The sequence below is a fragment of the Perissodus microlepis genome, chromosome 7 (genome assembly GCF_051167445.1).
Source record: "Perissodus microlepis isolate ML-2025 ecotype Zambia chromosome 7, ASM5116744v1, whole genome shotgun sequence".
Classification (NCBI taxonomy): Eukaryota; Metazoa; Chordata; class Actinopteri; order Cichliformes; family Cichlidae; genus Perissodus; species Perissodus microlepis.
The window spans coordinates 2,478,205-2,500,640 of record NC_140467.1 but is presented as its reverse complement, the minus strand read 5'-3'; the positions used below and the strand labels follow the sequence as shown (position 1 = coordinate 2,500,640).

The window sequence follows — 22,436 nt, the reverse complement described above, 5'->3', positions numbered from 1 at the left end:
AGCTACTCAGTGCTGTTCTGCTGTTTCTGCTACTAAATGAAAACAAAGAAGTCTGTGTTTCTCTTGGGAAAAGAACCGTGCAATATTATTTTTGCCTTTTCGTTTCATTTTTAGATAGTGAACAGAAAGCTAATTTGACTGCATGCAGATGTACATAAATGTTCTTGGCTTGACAGAATGTGAATAGTATTTTCACACATCTTAAAATGACTTGGGAAAGAGAACCAAAGGACAACTTTTTTTAAAATAAAGTGGTTTATTTAGAATAATCAAGGCAGCGACATAGCACCAATCAGATGGAAACATTCAGACATCACTTTAGTTCTGCACAGAGTGGTTTTCTTTCACGTGTGACCAGCTTATTCTTCTGTTATTATATGCAGCAATTACCGAAGCACCATTTGAGCTGAGAAGTTGACTAAAGCTGGTCGAGTTTGAGAATAACAGAGAAAATCTTTAAATATTTACATGGAAGAAAAATCCCTTTCTTTTATCATGTGTATACTGCAGCAGGGATTATTGCCACTCATATAGTATGTTAATGAATAACTGTTCTGAACTGGTACATATTTACTGCATAAGTCGTCAAAGAAGTCTAAATGAAATCAGTCTTTTCAAAACGAGTCACTTGCCTCCAGTAGGTTAATTTAAGTTTTCTTTTTCACAGGGGGAGCATCTCGAATAGGCCTCTTAAATAAACAGTTTTGTCTTTCTTTATTTTGCTTTCCAAGTCACAGTCAGCATCTGTTAGCTTGTACATACCTGCAGCTGTTCTAAATTTACTAATCCACATACTCGTATGGTATTATTTTTTAATTAGAGTTATTAGCGCATAATATAAAACATCTGGATTTTCTTAGCTGACTCACGGCTACACCTGGATTTTTTTCCCTCTTGTCCATAAAACATTCCAGATTTCAGAAGAGGAATTTAGAGCTAAGCTCAAAGCCCACATGGTCTTGATTTTTTCTGCTGACCAGTCTTAAGAATAGAGAGCATGGCAGTGGATGAAAATAGGAACAAATTATAGAGAGGGGGTTGCAAAAATCGGGGTTGCTTAGACAATTTTGCTAATCAGCTTCAGTTTGCACCTTGCGCTACCTTCACCAAAAGCCTCTCCTCCTCCCTTTTTGCTGACATCAAACAGAGGGACAAAAGTGCTTTTTTTCTTTGGATGCATGCTGAGAGTGTGAGAAACTCGTCTCCCTGTGGACACGTGACTGACGAGAGGCTGCGAGACAGGGCATTGCGCAGAGGAGGTAGCAGCTGGAGGCGTAGTTTAAAAGAAGGTCAGATCTGATCCCGGTTTAGCTGCGAGCGGATCAAACAGGACTGGACTGATGTCTGAGGTTGTGCTATGCTCGAAGCTGAGGCTGAGTTCAAGTCGACCTGAGCAGGTATGAGAAAAAAAAATGGGTTTGTTTACAGGAAAATGCAGATGAGGATGATTTTATTTTTATGTGAGTGGCTGAGAACATACTTCACCCCAGGTGCTTGTGGTGATGCTTTTCATAGCCCACTGCACTGTTAGAGCTGGTACCTATCAAATAAAAAAGCCACAATGATGTCAGACATATTAGCTTTACTTAATATTCAGTTTGAAGCTTTTATTCACTTGAGCTTCTTACCTAAGTAGTCCTTGTAGTCCTTAAAGTATTTGTGTCTCAAGCTGCGTCCATCTGTAATTAAAATCACAGTTATATGCACAAACTGAATGAATGGATAAAGTTCCCTCTGTCAAATACTTGGTTTAATATTTCTGCCAACAGCTTCAATCACACGTTATCAGTTCATCTCGTGGCCGTCTATTCATTTGCAAGGTCACTCCAGCATGTTTATTTCAAGATCTATTTCAAAGGAGAAACCTGGCATCTAACAGCGTGCCATTTGCCAAGATAGAGACACCAGAGCAGGAGCAGAATGCTTGGCACAGCCTGGCATTCTCATCCTGCCCTGTGGCGCTTCAGAGCACAAAGCTTTGAGAGCAGCTCTATCAGACGTTAGTTGTGAAAGTGACATATAGATAGGAGAGAATGTGTGTTAAATTCTACATTTAAAGCCATATCACAATCATATGAGCGATCACTAAAACATTTAAGTCAAGGGAAATAAAATAATACCAGAGTTGCCGCGCTGCTTGATACACTGTCCCCTGTTAGGGATGCCAGAGGCTGGGTTTCCTGGATTGATGATGTGGCACTCGTAGCCCGTAGGACAGTGCAGAGGCTCATCTCCATCCTCAGTAGTACTGCAGGCCTCAGCTAGTGGGCAAAAAAATACAAAAACCAACACACTCTGTACACTCTGTATCCAAGGAAACGACAATAAGAAGAGCAAAAGTCATTTTGTGGCACTATATTCTGGCTTTCCTTCAAATAATTAAAAAACAATATTTCCTACAGGAAATTCCAGCATACAAATATAAACTCAGAAAAAAACTCAAAGTTTTAGAGTTTGTTTTTTTTAAAGGAAAATGAGCAGAAAGTCTGCCCTCCTGTTAATATTTGTGGAGCGTTGTATTTGAGACTGGTGGGACTATTGACAGTGAAGATGTCTTTACAGTTTGTGATTATTATTGTCACACAGGAAGGGAGGAAAGTGACTTCTGATTAAATATCACTGCACAATATTTCACTGAAAACTCAAAAATGTTCTGCAGATGGATTTTCTGGACTCACATGTGTGTTACCCTTAACTGTTCAGGTGTGTGCCCTCACCTTGCAAAACCTCCTCAGGACCGTCTAGCAGCCAACCGTTACCCCCCAACCATCGAGGCTTGGGCTGCACCAGCCAGTCCAGAACTGCTCAAAACACACACATCCTTAGCTACTGCAATACTCAACAACAATACGAGGAAAAATATAACTTCCTGCATTTCTGTGAACATAAAATATTGCCAACCAATAATCACTTTAATATAATTTGAAGCCCTATTTTAACTCCAGTCTGCTGGTTCTGCTGACCTGGTGGTGGCTGCACAGACTCCAGGCAGGCATAGATGCAGCCATTGTAGCAGCAGCGTTTGTGGCGCTCGCATTCTGAGTCTGAGCGGCAGCCCGGGACCTCGCAGGCTCGCTCTGGTAACATCTGGGGCGGCGGTGGACACCGGTCATTCTTTTGGTGCTGTGTGGACTGGGGATGATTGAGATACTCGTAATCCTGAAAGAGAGAAAGAAGACAGATAAATGTCTGAAATATAACATGGATGGGGTCTGTTACTTTGATGCACGATACCCTCTCTTCTTTATTTAAAGTACTGGAACATATTACCCTGGAGGCCAATGTGAGGGCAACACACACAAAAAGAAATAGAGATACTGACTTCAGAATTAGTAGATATTGAGATAGATAGATATATGCTTTTTATTTTTTTAATAACACGGTTAAAAATGCAGCTCTGGAGTCAGAACACAAAACACACTGATAGGAAATGTCACATTAACTTTGCAGGTGTCGCTGTAAACAAAACCATAATAAGTACATTATGGATGTCTCTGTAGGATTTCACATGCTGTTATATAAATGAATTTCAAAATAAAGTAGGTAAAGCTAATCACTGGCCTCCTAATACAAGTTTACTTTGATCAGTTAGTAAAGTTGAAGCACAGTAAGATAAGATAAGATAAGATAACCTTTATTAGTCCCACGTGTGGGAAATTTATTTTGTTACAGCAGTGCAAAGTTGCATAGAAAAATTAGAGAATAAAATAGAATACAAATGCTATATACAAGTATAATACAACAATGCCAGAAAAGAGTATTGCGTTTAGTGTTATTGCTATTGCACATGTGTGGACGTGTGTGTTTGATCAGGTGAAGTAAAAGCTTAGTTTCACTGTAGACAAGAAGTATTTTCAGAATGGGTGCTGGCTGTGCTGCATATATGTAGATTAGACTGAGACGGTTTCATTCAGTGTAATAATATCTGTGACCACATTGCAACCAGCAGAGGGCGACAATACACCTGAGGGAGCACATCCAGCATGCACTCAGCTGAACTGTGCACAGGAGCGGTGAAGGTTTGATTTCTGCATGCATGCCTGCCTACCAATACCTTAACCTGGATTGGTCAGGTGTTTCAGTGTGGGACCGAACACTTACTTCCCTGGTGAATGAGAGGGAGAAAGTAGGCCACTATGAAGCTGAGCAAAGATCCACTTCACACACAGTTCTGGCAAGAACAAGTGGAGGGAAGTGTTTTGTTTTTTTATTATATTTTTTTGTTCACTGCTGGTATTGAATATCTGATGTTGTGCACCACAGAATAAGTGACCATTCATTGTTCTGGGGGTTTGTGCACATGGAAATTATTATAGCAAAATCCCAAGAAGCACAGCTGCCATCAACTAAACACCAACTCTCATATTTTCTCACGAACTGTATTTACTTTTCTGGATGAAGCATCAGTGTTTTCTCTCTTTTTAACTGTATCAAAACGAACAGTTTGGTTTAACCTCGGATCCTCCAGAGCAGAGGAACATAAAAAGAACCTGTAATAGAGTGAATTGTTGCCCCCCCAGTGGTAAAATACAGAAGTGCCTGTTACAGGGCTAGTTCTTGGTTGACCAATATATAACAACAAAAAAGGGTAGTTTGTGCACCGCTAAGAAAACAACAAGTTAGTGTGTGATGTCCTGCTGTTCAATAAAGGCACCTATCCACGTCCTTCTGTCCTGATCTTAATCCAGAGCCTAATCCAGAATATCACAACTGGCGACGAGGATTCTAAAGATTTCCACAGCGTGACAGAGGCTGTAGAAGGGCTGTGTTCACATGTAAGGAAAGAGACAAAACGAGACGTTTTCTTCACGGCTGCAGCGGAACAGTTTTTGGTGAGCTAACATGGCGATGCATGTGGGTCGTGTTGAAGAGTATAATGAATCGAAGGAAGATTTTGAGTCATATTTGGAGCGGTTGGAGCAATGGATGTTGGCAAATGATGTTTCCGATGAGAAGAAGGTGTGCACGTTTCTCTCTGTGATCGGAGCAGATGCATACAGGCTGCTAAAGAATCTTGTGTCTCCGAGGGTACCGAGTACCATGGGATATGCAGCGCTGACTGGAGCGTTAAGTGCGCATTATAAGCCGACTCCAGTGGTGATAGCTGAGCGTTTTCGTTTTCAGAAACGTAACCAGAAAGAAGGGGAGGCAGTTTCTGACTATGTTGTCGCCCTGAGGCAGTTGTCAGCCACATGTGATTTTGGACAATATTTGGATGAGGCCCTGAGGGATCGTTTTGTTAGTGGACTGCGTTCTGATGCTGTGCAGCGCAAGCTACTATCGGAGAAAGATCTTACATTTCCACGTGCGTGTGAGATTGCCATATCCATGGAACTCGCTTCGAAAAATACGATGGAGTTCTCAGGACGCCAGGACCCTCACCACGTAAATGCCTTGACAAATGCTTCAAATTTTTTCAACAAAGGATGGAAAGGACAGAACAGGCAAGAGGGCAATAACAAGCCAAAGAACTGGAAGGGACCTAAAAAAGACACAGGAACAGGAGTGAAGCAACCATGTTATCGTTGTGGTGGAAAGCATTCAGCACGTGAGTGCAAATTTAAGAGTGAAAAGTGTCATGTTTGTGCAAAAATAGGACACATTGCACGTGCTTGCAGGAATAAAAAATTCAGTCAGCAAACTCAGTATTTGGAAACTGAGGATGAATGCTCAAGTAGGAATGATGAAGCTGAACTTTTTGGAGTTTATTCAATGTACTCCATCACCTCCAGTGAGAAGGGATACACAGTGGATGTTGCGCTTGGGAACAAGAACAGCACCATGCTGCTGGATACAGGATCAGCAGTGTCGGTAGTATCAGACAAGTATTATCAGATGCATCTCACTCATTTCCCTATAAAACCAGCCAGTGGGCTAAAGCTCAAGTCCTACTCAGGCCAACACATTGCTGTGCGTGGATATATTATGTTACCAGTACAGTATGGGACTCAAAACATCACCCTACCACTGATCGTTGTTCAGGGAGACAGACCAGCTCTGATTGGACGAAACTGGTTAAAGAAACTACAGCTGAACTGGAAACAGATTTTCACAGTACACAAGGTACTGGTGCAGAAAGAAGCAAAGCCAGGAGTACTAGAAGTGATTCAGCGCCATCAGGCAGTGTTTTCAGATGACCAAGGCTGCATAAAGGGATTTAAAGCTAGAATCCACACTAAACCAAACACTACACCAATTTTCTGTAAAGCTCGCCCAGTTCCTTATGCACTAAAAGAAGCTGTGGAAAAGGAGCTGGACAGATTGGAAAAGGTGAAGGTTATTTCAAAGGTTGAGAAAAGTGAGTGAGCATCCCCTATTGTTACTGTGCCAAAAGCAGACAAAACAATTAGGATATGTGGTGACTACAAAGTCAGTGTCAACCAGTGTGTTGAAGAGGAAAGATATCCACTTCCTAATACTGAAGATTTGTTTGCTACTTTAGCTGGAGGAACATCCTTCAGTAAACTTGACCTTTCTCATGCCTATCAGCAGCTACAGTTAGATGAAGAATCAGAGAAGTATCTGGTCATCAACACACACAAAGGTCTCTATAAGTACAATCGCCTCAGCTATGGTGTTTCCAGTGCTCCGGCTCTTTTCCAGTCTGTGATGGATCACATCCTTCAGGGGATGGAGCATGTGACCTGCTTTTTGGATGACATCCTCATCACTGCTTCATCTGAAAGGGATCATTTGAAGAGGTTGGAGGAAGTACTCACACGTCTGGAGAAGCATGGTGTCAGAGTGAAGCTTTCCAAGTGCCACTTTCTTCAGAGCAGTGTGGAGTACCTGGGACATCGTATTGACAGGGATGGACTGCATCCTTTAGAGGAAAAGGTAGCAGCCATAGCAAATGCACCAGAACCAACAAACGTCACTGAACTGAAGTCTTTTCTTGGTCTTCTAAATTACTACAGTCGATTTTTGGAAAATCCATCCACCATTCTTCAGCCTTTGCATAACCTGTTGAGAAAAGATGCTAAATGGATTTGGACCATGGAATGTGCAAAAGCATTCAGGGATGCAAAAAGTCTACTGCTGCAGAACAAAGTGTTGGTGCACTACAGCACAAATCTGCCATTGTAGTTAGCCTGCGATGCGTCACCTTATGGATTGGGCGCAGTCATCTCTCATGTCATGGAAAATGGAGAGGAAAGGCCTGTGGCTTTCGCATCAAGAACATTAACTGAAGCTGAGCGAAAGTATGCCCAGCTAGAAAAAGAGGCCCTTGCCATAATTTTTGGAGTAAAGAAATTCCATAAATATCTGTATGGAAGGAAATTCACCCTCATAACAGATCATAAGCCACTGCTGGCTATACTAGGGCCAAAGTCAGCTGTCCCAACACTCGCTGCACTAAGAATGCAACGCTGGGCTCTTATTCTAATGGCATACAACAATGACATTGAATATAGAAGATCAGCTGAACATGCCAATGCAGATGCATTGTCACGTCTACCTCGGAATACGCCAGACAACATTGCAGAGGAGGGAAGTATCTTATATTTGTCACATGTGGAAGAGCTACCAATAGTAGCTAAAGACATTGAGAGAGCAACCATGAAGGATCCAATCCTCAGCAAGGTCTGGAGCTACACCATGAATGGGTGGCCGAGTTATATGCAAGACGAATCACTTAAGCCTTACTTTACACGCAGACACGAGCTGTCAGCAGAACAAGGATGTGTTCTTTGGGGACAACGGGTCATCATTCCACCAGTTTACCAACAGAAAGTGCTGGAAGACCTGCATCATGAACATCCAGGTATCTGTCGTATGAAAGCACTCGCTCGCAGTTACCTGTGGTGGCCAGGCTGTGATGGTGATATACAAGAACTGGTTCAAAGCTGCTCAGTCTGTCAGGCTGTACAGAAGTCACCACCCGTTGCACCACTCCATCCGTGGAAGTGGCCTGCGAGAGTTTGGCAACGGATTCACATTGATTTCGCTGAAAAAGGCAAGCAGTACTTTTTAGTTGTCATTGACAGTCATTCAAAATGGTTGGAAGTGTTCCCTATGCCATCCATTACCTCACACAACACCATTGAGGTTTTGAGAGGGTTATTTGCTTCATATGGACTTCCAGAAGAGCTTGTTTCAGACAATGGACCTCAACTTGTGTCAAAGGAATTCATTCAGTTTTTGGAGTTAAATGGGATCAGACACACAGCTGTTCCTGCCTATCATCCTGCATCAAACGGGGCAGCAGAGAGGTCAGTACAAATCCTGAAACGATCCCTGATGAAAAATGTGCTGGAAGCAGATGGTAAGGCCACATTGCCACTCAGTCATCGTTTGGTAAACTTCCTTATCATGTATCGCAGTACACCGCACACTGTGACGGGTCGTACACCAGCAGAGTTGTTCCTGAAACGTCAGATCCGGACTCGCTTCAGCCTGCTGAAACCTGAACTAAGCAGACACATTGAACAGAAACAGTCTGAGCAGAAGCAACACCATGATTACAAAACCCAACCTGTTCGTGTTTTTTCGGAGGGGGACGCTGTGCGTATCCGAAACTTCAGGGGGGGGGGAACAAAATGGACTCAGGGAACAGTTCTGAAGAAAATGGGAAGTGTTACTTACCTGATACAAGAGGGACAGAGAACACGCACAATACATGTGGACCACCTGTTACCATGGAGACAGACTGTGGAGAAACCCCCAGTTATATTTTCACCGGTTTCAGAGGGACGGCCAGAAGTGATTATAGACAGTGTTGTTCCAGAGATGCCACCAAGTCCACCTGGGATTTTAACATCACACTCCTTACCTCCTGAACCACCTAAACAGACAACCGATGAACCACCAGTATCCACCCCAGAAACCACCCAAAGCCCATCTGTGGAACGCAGATACCCAGAGAGATGCAGAGTTCCCCCAAAGAGACTGAATCTTTGAAAACGTAGAGTTATGTTTTAGTTATTTTACTGCCAGTTATTTAGAAGTGAACAATTTAATAAAAGTAATGGCTACATTTGTTCATTGTTTGTAAGGGCCACAGAATATTTCTTTTGGTGGGGGCAGTGAAATACATTCTTTAAAGGGTTGCTTATTTCAATTACAAATCTAAAAGGGGAGGAATGTAATAGAGTGAATTGTTGCCCCCCAGTGGTAAAATACAGAAGTGCCTGTTACAGGGCTAGTTCTTGGTTGACCAATATATAACAACAAAAAAGGGTAGTTTGTGCACCGCTAAGAAAACAACAAGTTAGTGTGTGATGTCCTGCTGTTCAATAAAGGCACCTATCCACGTCCTTCTGTCCTGATCTTTTTAAGAGCCTAATCCAGAATATCACAGAACCTTTGGGGAATATTTTATTAATATGGCTAGAGTTCATTTTCTAAACTGGTCAAGGTAGTGCATCTCTGTCAAACTGTTTGTCATGATGTTGAAAGCACACGGTGCAAGAAACAAGTGAAACTGCAGCATCGTTTCTGAATGGGCCAGAGTGCAGATGAAAGCGAGCAAGAGGAATTTGTTTTTGTTTCTTCTTACACTAGATTTGTAATTAGATAATTGGCTTCTGGGTGGCACACGATCATTAAAACTGTGCTGTTTATTTGGCAGGCTTGCAGGCTGTTCCTCCGAACCAACCAGTGAAACACAAAAGACAAATGTTTGGCACTCATGGTGGCACCACAAACACTTTAAAAATGAATTCATTTCTTCTGGCAGCTGGGAGCTCGGTGGGTGTTTGGTGTACGGGGTGAGGTCGGCGAGATGGAGAGAACGTTGTGTTCTTCGGTTAATTTGAAATTTCGATTATTTTAGCGAGTTGAAATGAGAAGCCTGTTTTGCCTAATACTTTGGGCCTGAAATTTGTTTCTCATCAGTCGTTTTGACACATGGACAAAAACAGGAAATAACTGGATACCTTAGTAAAGCTTTTCATCTCCAAAGAACAAGAATATTGTTTGTCAGTTTGCTGCAGGTGTTGTCTCTGATGTTAGTCGGTGGTCAGTGATTATTTTATCGCTTTTCTAGTTAAATTCCACTCTAATTTTTATGTGTATGCTGGCCTCATACAGACAGGGGTCTACTGGAGCTCCGTACTCATTCACAGCATCTCTTCTGTGAATGAGTACTACAAAGTTTGCTCAGACTGGATAATTACATAATGATTATTACACTATCTGAACTTATCTTATATCCGATCTGTTCCCCGTGTATCCTGCAAACCTCTCCTACAAAAAGCTCAAGCGTGCCCTTCCTGTTTATTCAACTGCATGCTTTTGTGTGTGTGTAGTTTGAACTTGCTCTTAATTATACCATACAGGCAAAAGTGCACACTGCAGGAGCCATTCACTGATTTATTACAGCTCCCCGAGAACGCTACCATCACCCATGCTGGTTCGGACTGTGCTTTGGTTAAATATCCGTTACTCTTCTTTTACTTTAACCACTTTGTTCTCAGTTGTCATCTCGTGATTTTTCCACTGCTGTACGCCAGAAGGGCTGTCATGCTCTGCTTCTTGAAGTCTATCATAAAATCTCATACACATCTCTCAGATGTTCCACAATGTTTATTTACACTCCTGTCTGCTGCTTCTCCCCAATAAAGAAACTGCCAGCAGGCTTGTGTGTGATGTTCATGAATATCTGTGGGAATATTTTCCCCTCCGTCTATCTATCTGTCACTGTCTGTACTCCATCTCGCTCACTCTTTGATGCTTTCATTTTCTTTCTTCCCCTGCTGTTGGTGTCGAAAAGCAACACGATGGTAGCTTTAAAGTCTGATCTCAGTCGCTGATTCTTTCACTCGTTCCAATTTCTCACAGAGAGGTGATGGGGAGAAGCCAACCACGTCTGGCTACTTAACTGAACTGAAATCTGACCATCTGAAGTAACGACAAAACAAAATCGGAGACAGATACTAACATTTTCTGCTTCGTCTGTGCAAGGATGCAAGTGCACGAGCACACACATGCACAGAAACTTGGATCTACAAACAAACCAAAGAATATATATATATATATATATATTTCCATGGTGTACACACAGGTAAACGTGTTTGGTCTTTTGGTTAGGTTTCAAGGTTTCATTTTAAATCTGGCAGATCTTCAGCTTTTACTAAATGAAGAAACTCACAGCACACATCTGGTTAGATTTTGTGTTGTGAGACCCAATTTCCTGCTTCTAGAGCAGCTGTCAGTTTGACAGAAAGACAGAAGAGCAAACGCAGCAGGCTAAGTTGTGAGGAAAACAGACAAACTGTAAATCAGTAAGACATGAGAGCTTTAATGAATGATGGGAAATCATGTTGACAGACATCATGTTGGTTTATACAACGTTCCTACAACAGAAGGAATGTTTGGGATGATTTGGAAGGGAGTTTATATTTGAGGTTTGTGGTACTGAGCAATAATCTGCTCCAGTGTTATGTCCAGTAATGTGCTGCTGACCACCAGACTCAGATCTAACTGGAATTAATCCTGCTTTGAGCTGCAGAGTTAAATAACTGACAGGTCATATCTCAGAAAAGAAAACAATTCTCACAAATATATTCATTAGAATATATTAATAATAACAGAAAAATTATCCCAAATTGTAGATTCTAAGCGAGAATAGTGTTACACTACTATGATATAACTGATATAGCTAATGACCAATGGCTGCAGTAGTTTCCTTCATATTGGCACTCTGTCCTCTCAGAGCTCTGAGCTTCCACAAAGCAAATCTACATGTTTAAAGTCACCATATTTAAAACTTCACAGCTACAAACGTGGCCTGGTCTTTCTACAGTCAGCGCCTTCCATGCATTTATAAATCCCAGGCTTACAGACTTTTCCCCTTTTACCTAATAATAAACAATAATAATATTACACTTCATTTACAAACACCTTTCAAAACACCCAGGGGCCCTGTACAGTAAATGAACAAAAACCAAGTAAAAGAGCACTAAAAATAAACAAGTTAGAAGTAGACAGTGCACATGTGATCACAGGGGAAAAGTAGTTTTAAACAGATGAGTTTTGAGCTTAGAGCAATTGCATACAGCTGGAAACAATATTCCTTGAATTAAAATGTTCAAACTTTACCTCTGAAACTGTTTGCATTACAAGACAAGCCATCACCACCAGTCTTTAACATTTAAAAGAGCGCCACAAATGTCCACAAATCTCTCAAAGATCAGGCAGCAGTTGCATGCTTATCCTTCAAACACATGACCAGACAAACGCCAGGAAGCCCAAGTGTTTCACATTCTGCTTAATAGCAGATACTGTCAGAAGGGCCCACATCACTTCACTTAGATGAAACTAAAGATTTATAATGCTACTGTGAGACACTGCTTTGCACACGGGCATGCCCAGGCAGATGTCTGAGCCAGACTGTGTTATGGCTATATGAGACTAAACAATCTGGTTGAGCGGTGGGTGTGTGCAAAGCAAATCTGGAATCTGAAAATCTGGGCCAATGATTTGGTAAGAGGGGGAAACTTATAGGTCCACAACTTTCAAACTGAGGCGCTGCTGAGGTATTTATCTCAGACATAGGAGTGGGTCCATTTCCTTTTTGTTCCTTTTAAGCGCTTAAACAGAACAGGCAATCTCCAGCCTGATTAGACAGGTGCTGAAAACTGGCCTATTTCTATTAGCATCTCTATCACTCTGACCATTGCAGCCTTTAGGCCCATTTCTTACCTAAATACCCTGATTACATGTAAATCATTCTTAGACCGGCATGTTTCTGTTCAAGCACAGAGATGGAACATGGAAAGACTGTCATGCAAACACCTTTCTTTCAAAAGATTTACAAGTATACTAAATGATCAACTCTTGGTGTACACAGTACATGTAGCACTTCTCTTAAATTCAAGTGATACTTTGGTTTTGGGAAAATGTCAGCATGTTCTATCCATTACTGACCAAAATACATTCTTTAAGGTTAAAACAAATATCTGCCAAAATCTGACCTCCTCTCCTGTATTAATATACAAATTCAAATTCAAATTTTATTTGTCACACACACACACAACCATACACAGTATGACATGGGGGTGAAATGCTTGTAGCTGTACAATGCCCGACCATTAAATGACAGAAAAAAAGTTTTACAATATTTACAATTTACAGGTCACTACAAAATTTACAAATTAACTTAGGAATTTACAGTAAAGAATGTGCAAATAGCAGAAGAGATTATAAAGATTATAAATTATAGGAATTATAGGATTATAGGAAATGTGTGGTGGTGCGTGTGGTGATGTGATGTGTGTGAGAGTCCAGTCTTATAGTGACGTGTGTGGGAGAGTCTAGTCCTACACCTGGTTCAGGGCCCGAATAGCCTGGGGGAAGAAGCTCCTCCTCATTCTCTCTGTTTTGGCCTTAAGGGAGCGGAAGCGCTTCCCAGACCTCAACAGTGAGAAGAGTCCATTGTTGGGATGGGAGAGGTCCATCATAATCTTCCTAGCTTTGGACTTGCACCGCTTGGTGTAGATGGACAGCAGGTCAGGGAGCTCTGATTGAATGATGCGTTCGGCTGAGCGCACCACTCTTTGCAGATCTCGTCTGTCCTGCTTGGTGCTGTTCCCAAACCAGGTGCAGATGTTTGCCGTCAGGACGCTCTCGATGGTGCAGGAGTAGAAGTTCTTGAGCACCTTCAGTGGCAGATGGAAGTCTCTAAGTCTTCTGAGGAAGAAGAGACGCTGACGGGCTTTCTTAACCAGGGTGTTGATGTGGCAGGACCATGACAGGTCCTGAGTGATGTGGACACCCAGGTATCGGAAACTGTCCACTGTCTCCACTGGCGTGCCACTGATGATGAGGGGTTTGTAATTCCTCGCCTGCTTTGTAGTGAAGTCCACGATCAGCTCCTTAGTCTTGCTGATGTTTAGGAGGAGGTTATTCTCCTGGCACCAGGTCTCCAGGTTCCTAATCTCCTCCAGGTAGGCCGTCTCGATGTTGTCGGAGATCAGGCCCACAACAGCAGTGTCGTCAGCAAACTTGACAATGGAGGTGGTGTCTGATGTGGCTACACAGTCATAAGTGTACAGTGAGTACAGCAGGGGGCTTAAAACACAGCCCTGAGGCACTCCAGTGCTCAGTGAGATGGAGGGGGAGACTTGTTTTCCCACCCTCACTGATTGGAGTCTGTCTGTGAGGAAGTTGAGGACCCACTGACACAGTGATGAGCTGAGTCCTAGATCCGTCAACTTGGTGAAAAGCTTAGAGGGAATTATTGTGTTGAATGCTGAACTGTAGTCCACGAACAGCATCCTAACATAATTCCCTCATAACATAATTATACGAACCTACTTGCATGTAAAAATTTTGGTTAATCTAAATGGATCGTGTATTCATATTGTTATGGTTTAAAGCTTATTATACAATCTCAAGAAAAGGCTTCAAAAGGCAAAACTGAGCATGTTGGTGGTCTTGTGTTGATTTCAAATTTACCAATTTTCCTTTCGAGACAAAATATCCTTCTGTGGAGTGTGTATGTTAAATACTGCGTGACTATAATTTGTCTTTCTGTATGGCCTTGGCGTTATGAATGAGGCTGAGTGTGTGTATGTGGGAGATTTAAAAAAAAAAAGAAAGATTGCAAGATACCGAGATGAAAAGGTTCAAGGAGTAAAAGGCAAACTCTGTCTATAGAGCTGTCTCAGCATGTTCCAATTACTGCAGCTTTGAGGCAGAGTCCAGACGGACAGTTCTTTTGGCCCATCCTGAGAGCAGGAGGAGACCAGAGAAAGATATTTGAGGGAAAACGGAGGGTGGTGTACTGAGAGAAGCACACGGTCAGCGGGGAAGAGAAATCGGGTCAGGACGAGGGTGGAATGGTAACAATTACATACAGTATTAGAGAAAGGCTGAAAATGAGAGACAGAGGCCACAAACAAGTCAGAAGGTGAGAACACTGAAGCATGAAAGGTTACAGAGAGGAAAGGCAGCACGCTACAGTGAGCCCTTGTTAGAGATGATCAATCAGCTACACTGAGCTGAGTTAACAAGCGGGGGCCTGGCCTGCAAATTCAGTTCCTGCCCTAATAATCCACTACACACACACAGACACAGACACACACACACACACACACACACACACACACACACACACCAACTAATGCTGAACATCCCATATACCCCCCACTACTCCTATAGAAACCTGAAAATCACTACTTATTCCAACCTGTTGCACACTCTCTGTTACTCTTCAAAACTCGCCTGTCTGAGTGGATTTTTCATGCATCTATAAATCAAAGCACATCTGCTCTCAAACCGTTTTTTCGCAACGGTGAAAGAAATGTTAAAGTTCTCTCAAGCAAAACACTGACTCTCCAGACTGAACTACGTACTTACTCTGTTACATTTTTGTTGATCTGATTTTTAGCATTTTTTAAAATGTATTTGTTTCAATGTTTCATCTGAAAACTAACAAGCATGCCTATCTCATACAGTTTCCGTTAAAAGCTACAATATTTCCCGATGATAATAAGTGATCACATAAAAAAAGCTAGCATCATGTGGATTGGGCCTATTTAATCAAAATCATGGTCATTACCTAGCCACAGTTAGCATAGCTGGGACATGGGGGGTGCCACAAATCTAATTTCATGCTCCTCCTGGGTTTGGAAAAGTCCTGAATTAACTTTCAGAGCTGCAATTTGTTGTTTTTCCTCCACGACTTTGGAATTGATATAAAACAAAATATAATATATAACTTTATTTAGCAATTTAATCTGATTTAAAATATCCAGCTGGTGATTGTAGAGTAAAAATATCTATTTCTTCCTTTGAGTATAAAACCTGAGTAAATGCACTTTTTCTGTAAATGTGTTTTATACTATGCCACAACACTATCGTTCATTTTAATCACAGCCCTCAGGCCTACTCGAACACCTCTCACCTCAGACACAAAACTGCCCTGACAGCTCAAAGTGCCTCCCTGTAACAGAGCAGACATTGTACTGCAGTGCTGTGAGTTTTCACCGACTTCCACTTTAAAAGATTCTCTAAACAACCCCAAGACAGAGGAATACACACACTCGTATGTGCAGTAGAAAAATCAAAGGTGAGGTTATGTGCCCCACCTTATGGTTGAGTCCTCTTTTCCTGATTCTTCTGGCATCACTTCCTGTGGACAGGACCAACAGGGACAGGAGCACCAGCAAAGAGCCTGGCATGGTCTGTGTTCTGCACATCCCCCTCCTTCTTCTCCTTTATTTTCTCAGAAGTATTCCTTCTTCCTCTTTATTACAGAGATTTACTCGGAGTTTGTCCTGTAGCTGTTTGTAGGTCCTCTGGTTTGTTGCCTTTCCAGCTGAAGCAACAACTCTGGGTGCTCAAGTGCAGCCAGAAATTACACAAGCGCTCTCCCTCCAACAGGTCCTGCCTTTATATCCGGCTGAGGAAAAGTGACGGGCAGAATGACAGAGTAGAGAAAAAGTAGAGGAAAGTACAGAGGGGATGAATAGAGGCAGTACAGGAAAGGAAGGAGAATTGTTAGGGGGAGTAAAGAGGGGAAGGGAGAAACAGCAGCAGTCTGTGCATCAGTTACTGAGAGCTGAAACTGCCTGCTGGCACAGCGTGTGCACATGTCTCTGGGAGAGAGAAGGGGAGGTGAAAGGAGGGAGGGAGGACTGTTGGAGAGGGCAGTGAGTGTGAGACCGCCCCTTGGCCCTTCGTTGCATCTTGTAGCACATCTGGTGATCATTTATGTAAATTTGACAGCATTTTGTCTGCGTGCATTTGTGACTTATTTTATTTTATCTCGTTTCTTTGCACGGGGTTTAAAAAGACTTCACTGCTAGCCTGGAGTTCATACACGCTTTTTAACTATTAACAGTCCAAGATTTAATTACAACAGAGTTAGGACACACCTGATTCATATGGCAAGGTGTCTGAAATTGCACAAATACACCTAGCTGTCTGAATGAGTGTCCAAGTGTGAATAAAAACAATCTAATGTTTGTTGGCAGAGCACTCACAGTGATTTCAGTGGCATTGATCCATGCACAATAAAAGCATGTGGTGTATTTCAGGGAAAGGGGCCTCCCTGTCTTTTTCTCCGTCATCCCCCCCTTAAACTAGGACGCCCTTCATCTCAACCCCACCCCCCACTTCCCCCGACTCACCCCACCACCTTACCACTGGACCTTTCTCCCCATTCTTTGCGTCTTGCACTGAAAGGGAGAAAGAATGCTAAGCCCGCACAAATCTCAGTCATTATTAGTTTTACAGGAGCAGAGCCCGTGTCACTGAGAGAGGCCCCTGGGCTCACTTACACAAAAGACAAAGTAAAGCAAAAGCAAGGGAGAAAAAAATGAAAATGCAAAGGGTAAGGGGTGGACGACACGGACAATAAGATATGATGATAGTGGAATTTAATGAACTATTTGTTTCATTTACCTTCCATATTTATGCTAAGTTATAATTACACTTGGTCCTGGAATGCTGGAGTGGAATTCAGCTGTCCAGTTTACAGCAGTGCTTCCCAGACATGTTCTCACATCTACATCCTGCCCTTCTTTCTAAAGGTGGAATTTACAGTATAAACGATTATAACCAAACAAGACGAGATCAGGATATGGTTGAAACAATCCAGCCAGCAGCTACAAGATATAAGAACATATCGCTCTGAATACAGTTAAGTAATAAAACTGCTGGTCTGTGGCAAAAAAAGAGTCTATTGCATCTACTTTTATCTAGCGTGTAAGGCCTTTCCTGGAAAACAACATCAGTTAAATGCATGCATATGTTGCTCCAAATAAGTCCCAGCTCTATATTATTCTGGATACTTTCGTTTGATAACCAGTGTCCATGATTTTCTTTCACACATATGATGAAATTTCCAAGTACTTTTTAAATTAAATTCATCCATTCATACATGCATTTTCTGTCTGCGTTTCTGTTACAGGGAACAGCATCTGAACTATTTTGGAAACAATGTTATATGTGTGTCATCTATATAAGACAGAAATTAGAAAGATAAGGGGCTGGACACCTAAAAGATAAAATCTTTGATTGCAGTCTGTATAGAGACAGGCTCCTCTTGAAAGGCAAAAAAAAAAATCCTTTCATCTGACAGCTGTTCTCTGGACAAAAAGATGCATTGTAGCTGTTTCTGGAAGGATGGAGTGTCTGCAAATCTCTGGGGACTCCATATTAAATCCTCTCTGATACTGATTAATTCTAGCCTGATTCATGCCGAAATGTTTGGTAGCTCTCCAAAGACAGATGTGGCTCAGCGGACAGAGCAGCCCCTCTTTTTCATGTTTGTACACTAGCAGAGAGTGTGATTTCATAGAAGCCAAAGAGGTAAATGTGTGACATATGTTTCACAGCAAAGGCCAGCTTGTGCATCTGGACATAATCTGTGAGTTTCAACAGAGGTTACATTTAAATACTGTCTTAATACAAAAAGTATAAGTACCAGTAAGCTTTGTGGTTGGGGTCTACTGTAGCCAAACATGTACACACAGCATGCATTCATACCACAGATGCTTGAGTTTTCCTATATAATTCATCATATTTCTTGTTGATACTGGGATTTTGTGCACTAAATAATGGGATAAAATGTTCATTCCTCATGCTGTTAATCTTAGAGACTGCAGGAGAGCAGTTATTTAGTGCTGAGGGTCTTTAACACATTGCCAAAGGCTTCTAGGGATAATATGAACCAATCACTGATGTACTACAGAAACATTAAGCAGTACAACAACAGCTAGTAAACCTATTCCAATCACATGGACCAACCTTGACGTCTAATGTTTTGTTACCATGATCTTAGCAATAAAGGAATGAGCTTCTGCAGATTCAGTCCACAGAGACTTTATTGCTGACTCTATGCATTAGCGTCAATGTAAGGAGGACGAAATGCACGGCAACATTTAAATGAACCAAAACCAAAGATTTACCAGATTTTGTGAATATGTGCTAAAGTGATATGTGGAAGAAGAAAATATATTTAAAATTTGTTCTGAAGATTGTTCTTTAATGTGACTTTAATGTTAAATGTGCATCTTTTGCTAAAGCATATAGTTAGGGCTGGACCAGGTGACCCTGAATCCTCCCTTAGTGATGCTGCAATAGGTGTAGGCTGCCGGGGATTCCCATGATGCACTGGGTGTTTCTTCTTCACTCACTATGTGTTAACAGACCTCTCTGCATTAAATCATATCTGTTATTAATCTCTGTCTCTCTTCCACAGCATGTCTTTATCCTGTCTTCCTTCTCTCACCCCAACCAATCACAGCAGATGGCCCCGCCCCTCCCTGAGTCTGGTTCTTCCTGTTAAAAGGGAGTTTTTCCTTCCCACTGTCGCCAAAGTGCTTGCTCATATGACTGTTGGGTTTTTCTCTGTATCTATGAAGCGCCTCGAGGCGACTTTTGTTGTGATTTGGCGCTATATAAATAAAATTGAATTGAATTGAATCTTTGAACAAAGTATTGCATTAATTTGGTTAGAACAGTAATAAGTAAGACAAAGTAATGGACACATTTTTTTTACCTGAAGATGGTCCAATTGATCATTTACCTTCTATGTTGGAAAAAACATGGATGTTGGAACCAGAATGGCTGAAAATGTAATTGTTAAAACATTTCTGAAATAGTTTAGTGACAAATAAACTGACAGACAACATGCCATTTGTGGAGTTATGCATGGGTGAATAGATCATTTATCTTTTTGGTGTGGCTTTTAATGTTTATTAGCTTTTTGTGTGGCTGCGTTTGTATCAGTGAGCTGAAGCTGAAACTTGTCAGATTATTCATTTCTAATCAGGCCTGTCAGTTGGGGTCAGAGGGTCAACGCAAGAGGTCACAGGTCAGCTGCGATTGGTTAGTTTGAACTCGGCTGCTGAATGTGGACAGGAGTCAAAGTTCCACTTGGATGAGCTTTAACCCCCTGACACACGCAGTACATATGACAACAATTAGCGGAAAATTCTGATAATAAATTGTGTTTGGTAATCAGATGATCACGCTACATGATTTCATCCTGCAATGCTGTGCCAGAAGTGACAGAAGGATACCCGAGCTTTGTTGCACTTATACGGAGCAGAGGGCAAGTTTTTACAGCACTTTAACTCTTTAATGTCCTCCTTTTGATGTTGTGTGTATCAAACGGCAATAAAAGTCTACCTTGTTTTATTTTTCACTATGTCACATTGAAAAAGGTCCAGCAGGCTTTCGCTGCTTCCCAGCATTTGGTTTTTGTCATGATCCTGGGTCCTTTTGAGCCAGCGTTTTGTGTTTTCTCTTATTGCGATTTTAGTTCTGTTCTTCCTCTGTTTAGTGTTTACTCTGTTCTGCCCGTGTGTTCCTGTATCAAGTCCGCGTTTCGTAGTTTGTGTCCTTTCATGTGTAAGTTCCTGTTTTATTGTGAAGGTCTGCGTCTTATGTGAGTGTTTTCAGTTGCCTCCCTAGTCTCGTCACGTTAATCACTCCCAGCTGTGTTCCCCACCTGTGTGTAATCTCCCTGTGTTCTCTGAGTGTATTTAAGTTGTGTCTTCTGTCCTAGTAGTTGCTGGTTCGTCTGTGTTGTTTCCCCTCGGTCTCCCTGCATCTCTCCATGTCTATTTCCCCGGACCTCCCTGCATCTTCGTTTCTGGTTTGTTTTGTTAGTTTTACCCAGTTTAGGTTTCCGGTTTCATGTTCACCCACCATTGCTGTTTGTACCCACTCCTGTAAATAAATACTCACCTGCACCAGAGCTGCCGCCTTTTGGGTCCTTTCTACAACTCCACACGTCTGCCACACCGCGGTCGTGACAGTTTTAATGTGTCTGACAGAATGTAAACTCTGAGGAACCAGTTGGGATCAGTTACACAAATCTGTGACTTAATTGTAATTTTACTGATTGTTCTCATGTGTTTGCTTTTTTGTTTTCTAGTTTGAAAACTGAACTTTAGCAAATGAAGCAAATATTATACTACATGCAAAGATTGGCCTTTGATGTGCGTGATCTTTATCTATACTATAACACACACACACACAATTTATTATTATTAAGTGTATTTAAACATGGAGTCGGGATACGGACGACCAGCTGAAGTTCAAACTGAGCCTCAGAATGGGGGAGAAAGGTGATTTAAGAGGTCAGATTAGAATGGCCAGGCTGCTTGAAGATCGCTAACTCAATTAACCTCTGATTAAAGCCAAGGTATGCAGTACATCTAACCTTGGAGCAGATGGGCAACAGTAGAAGACCACACTGGATGTCGCTCCCGTCAGCTAAGAACAGGAAACAGAGGCTCACTTGTGGTGATTGCAGTGGCATTCCTTCTAATTTGCTAAACGAGCCACTGATGAGCTCCAGTAACTAAAGTCTGACACAAATGACAGGAGATGTAATTCAATTTCCAGCACCTTGTTGAATCCACGCCATGAGAAATTAGAGTAGTTCTGAATGCAAAAGCGGGTCTAACCCAGTATTAGCATTTTGATGAAGTATCAGGTCGGTGCATGTTATAAATAAAATCTTGCTTCCTTTGTTGGCACTTAAAGGTTTACTATTTAAGAGTGTTAGGGATACAGCAACACATAGTCACTGATGATTTAAAGTATGGCAGCTGTTTAATACTGTGGGTTAGCGCAGGAAGAAGATCAAGGTGGAAAGATAAAAAGAGGGTGCGGGACGGAAGAGCTGCAGATAAAAGGAGAGGAAGGGTTTGTGATAGATGACAGACAAAAAGGCATTCATGACGCCCAAACAGTTACTCCCCTTCAGTACTGTCAGTAACCTTAAAATCAGAAAAAGGCTGTTTTTATTTACAAAAGATTTAATCGCCTGCAAACTGAACGTTTATTCAAGGCAGGGAGCGCGTCAAACAAACTCCAAATTCACGTCTGTTCGTTATTCAAACTTCTAGGCTGTGTGTTTGGTTTTTTAAATCCGTTGTAGTCTAGAACATTCCCCTGAAAGTACTACAGATATCTTGTGACATCTCAGATCAACTAAAATCAAAAATCTGCTCATGTGTACAGCTTTGATATGTTTTAGTAATGATTTCTGTGCACACTGTGAGCTTCTGTTTGCTATAAATCTTAATTAATCTAAACCCTTTTTAGATGTTTCATTAATTTCTCATTATCAGGACGACTTTTTCACTGATGTGATTCTGCTCGATTTCCTTCTGTTCACTAAAATATCACGATACTGTATCCTCTAACAGCTCCAACCTGCAAAACGTCTGATGTGTGAGCTCACTCTGAGCGCTTCCCCCGGCATACAGCAATTGGTTCTTTTCTGTCTTTCTGCTTCCTCTTGTCGTTTATTTATGGTTGATTGCCTACTGCTCTACCTCATGTGCTCCACCTTAGTTTTAAGTTTCCCTTTTTGTCCAAATTAGTTCCTCATCTCTCAGATACAGTTGTCTTTTTTCCCTCCCTCTTGCCTCACAGCTCTTCTCATCCTGCAACTAAAAACTTTGAACTCGGATAGCTGTGCAGAATTCCTCACCGTGACCTACAGGTCGAAAAAGAAGAAGAAA

At 41.8% G+C, this 22,436-nt stretch overlaps 2 protein-coding genes across 2 annotated transcripts in view; both read right to left on the bottom strand.

The window, feature by feature from the left end:
* Positions 1-223: 223 nt before the first annotated feature.
* Positions 224-16,620, bottom strand: wfdc1 (WAP four-disulfide core domain 1). Its single transcript, XM_084932770.1, has 7 exons — positions 16,035-16,620; positions 2,964-3,159; positions 2,718-2,801; positions 2,121-2,261; positions 1,629-1,679; positions 1,481-1,540; positions 224-1,389 (listed from the first exon to the last, which is right to left on the bottom strand). Exons 1-6 carry the CDS (start codon positions 16,143-16,145, stop codon positions 1,482-1,484), a joined length of 642 nt encoding a protein of 213 aa, XP_084788896.1. The 5' UTR covers positions 16,146-16,620; the 3' UTR covers positions 224-1,389; position 1,481.
* LOC146382265 (monocarboxylate transporter 13) overlaps positions 3,071-22,436 on the bottom strand; it is a 33,670-nt gene continuing 14,304 nt past the window's right edge. Inside the window, exon 6 of the mRNA XM_084932768.1 lies at positions 3,071-3,159. The gene's annotated coding sequence lies outside the window, so the exon portion shown is untranslated. The remainder of the gene's footprint in view (positions 3,160-22,436) is intronic.

Bases quoted from the DNA above. Each gene is read 5' to 3' on its own strand.
- wfdc1 (XM_084932770.1), bottom strand. From the start codon at position 16,145: ATGTGCAGAACACAGACCATGCCAGGCTCTTTGCTGGTGCTCCTGTCC. The intron at 3,160-16,034 runs GTGGGGCACATA...TCTCTCTTTCAG, and splicing joins AAAGAGGACTCAACCATAAG to GATTACGAGTATCTCAATCA. The intron at 1,680-2,120 runs GTATTATTTTAT...TTTTAATTACAG, and splicing joins CAAGCAGCGCGGCAACTCTG to ATGGACGCAGCTTGAGACAC.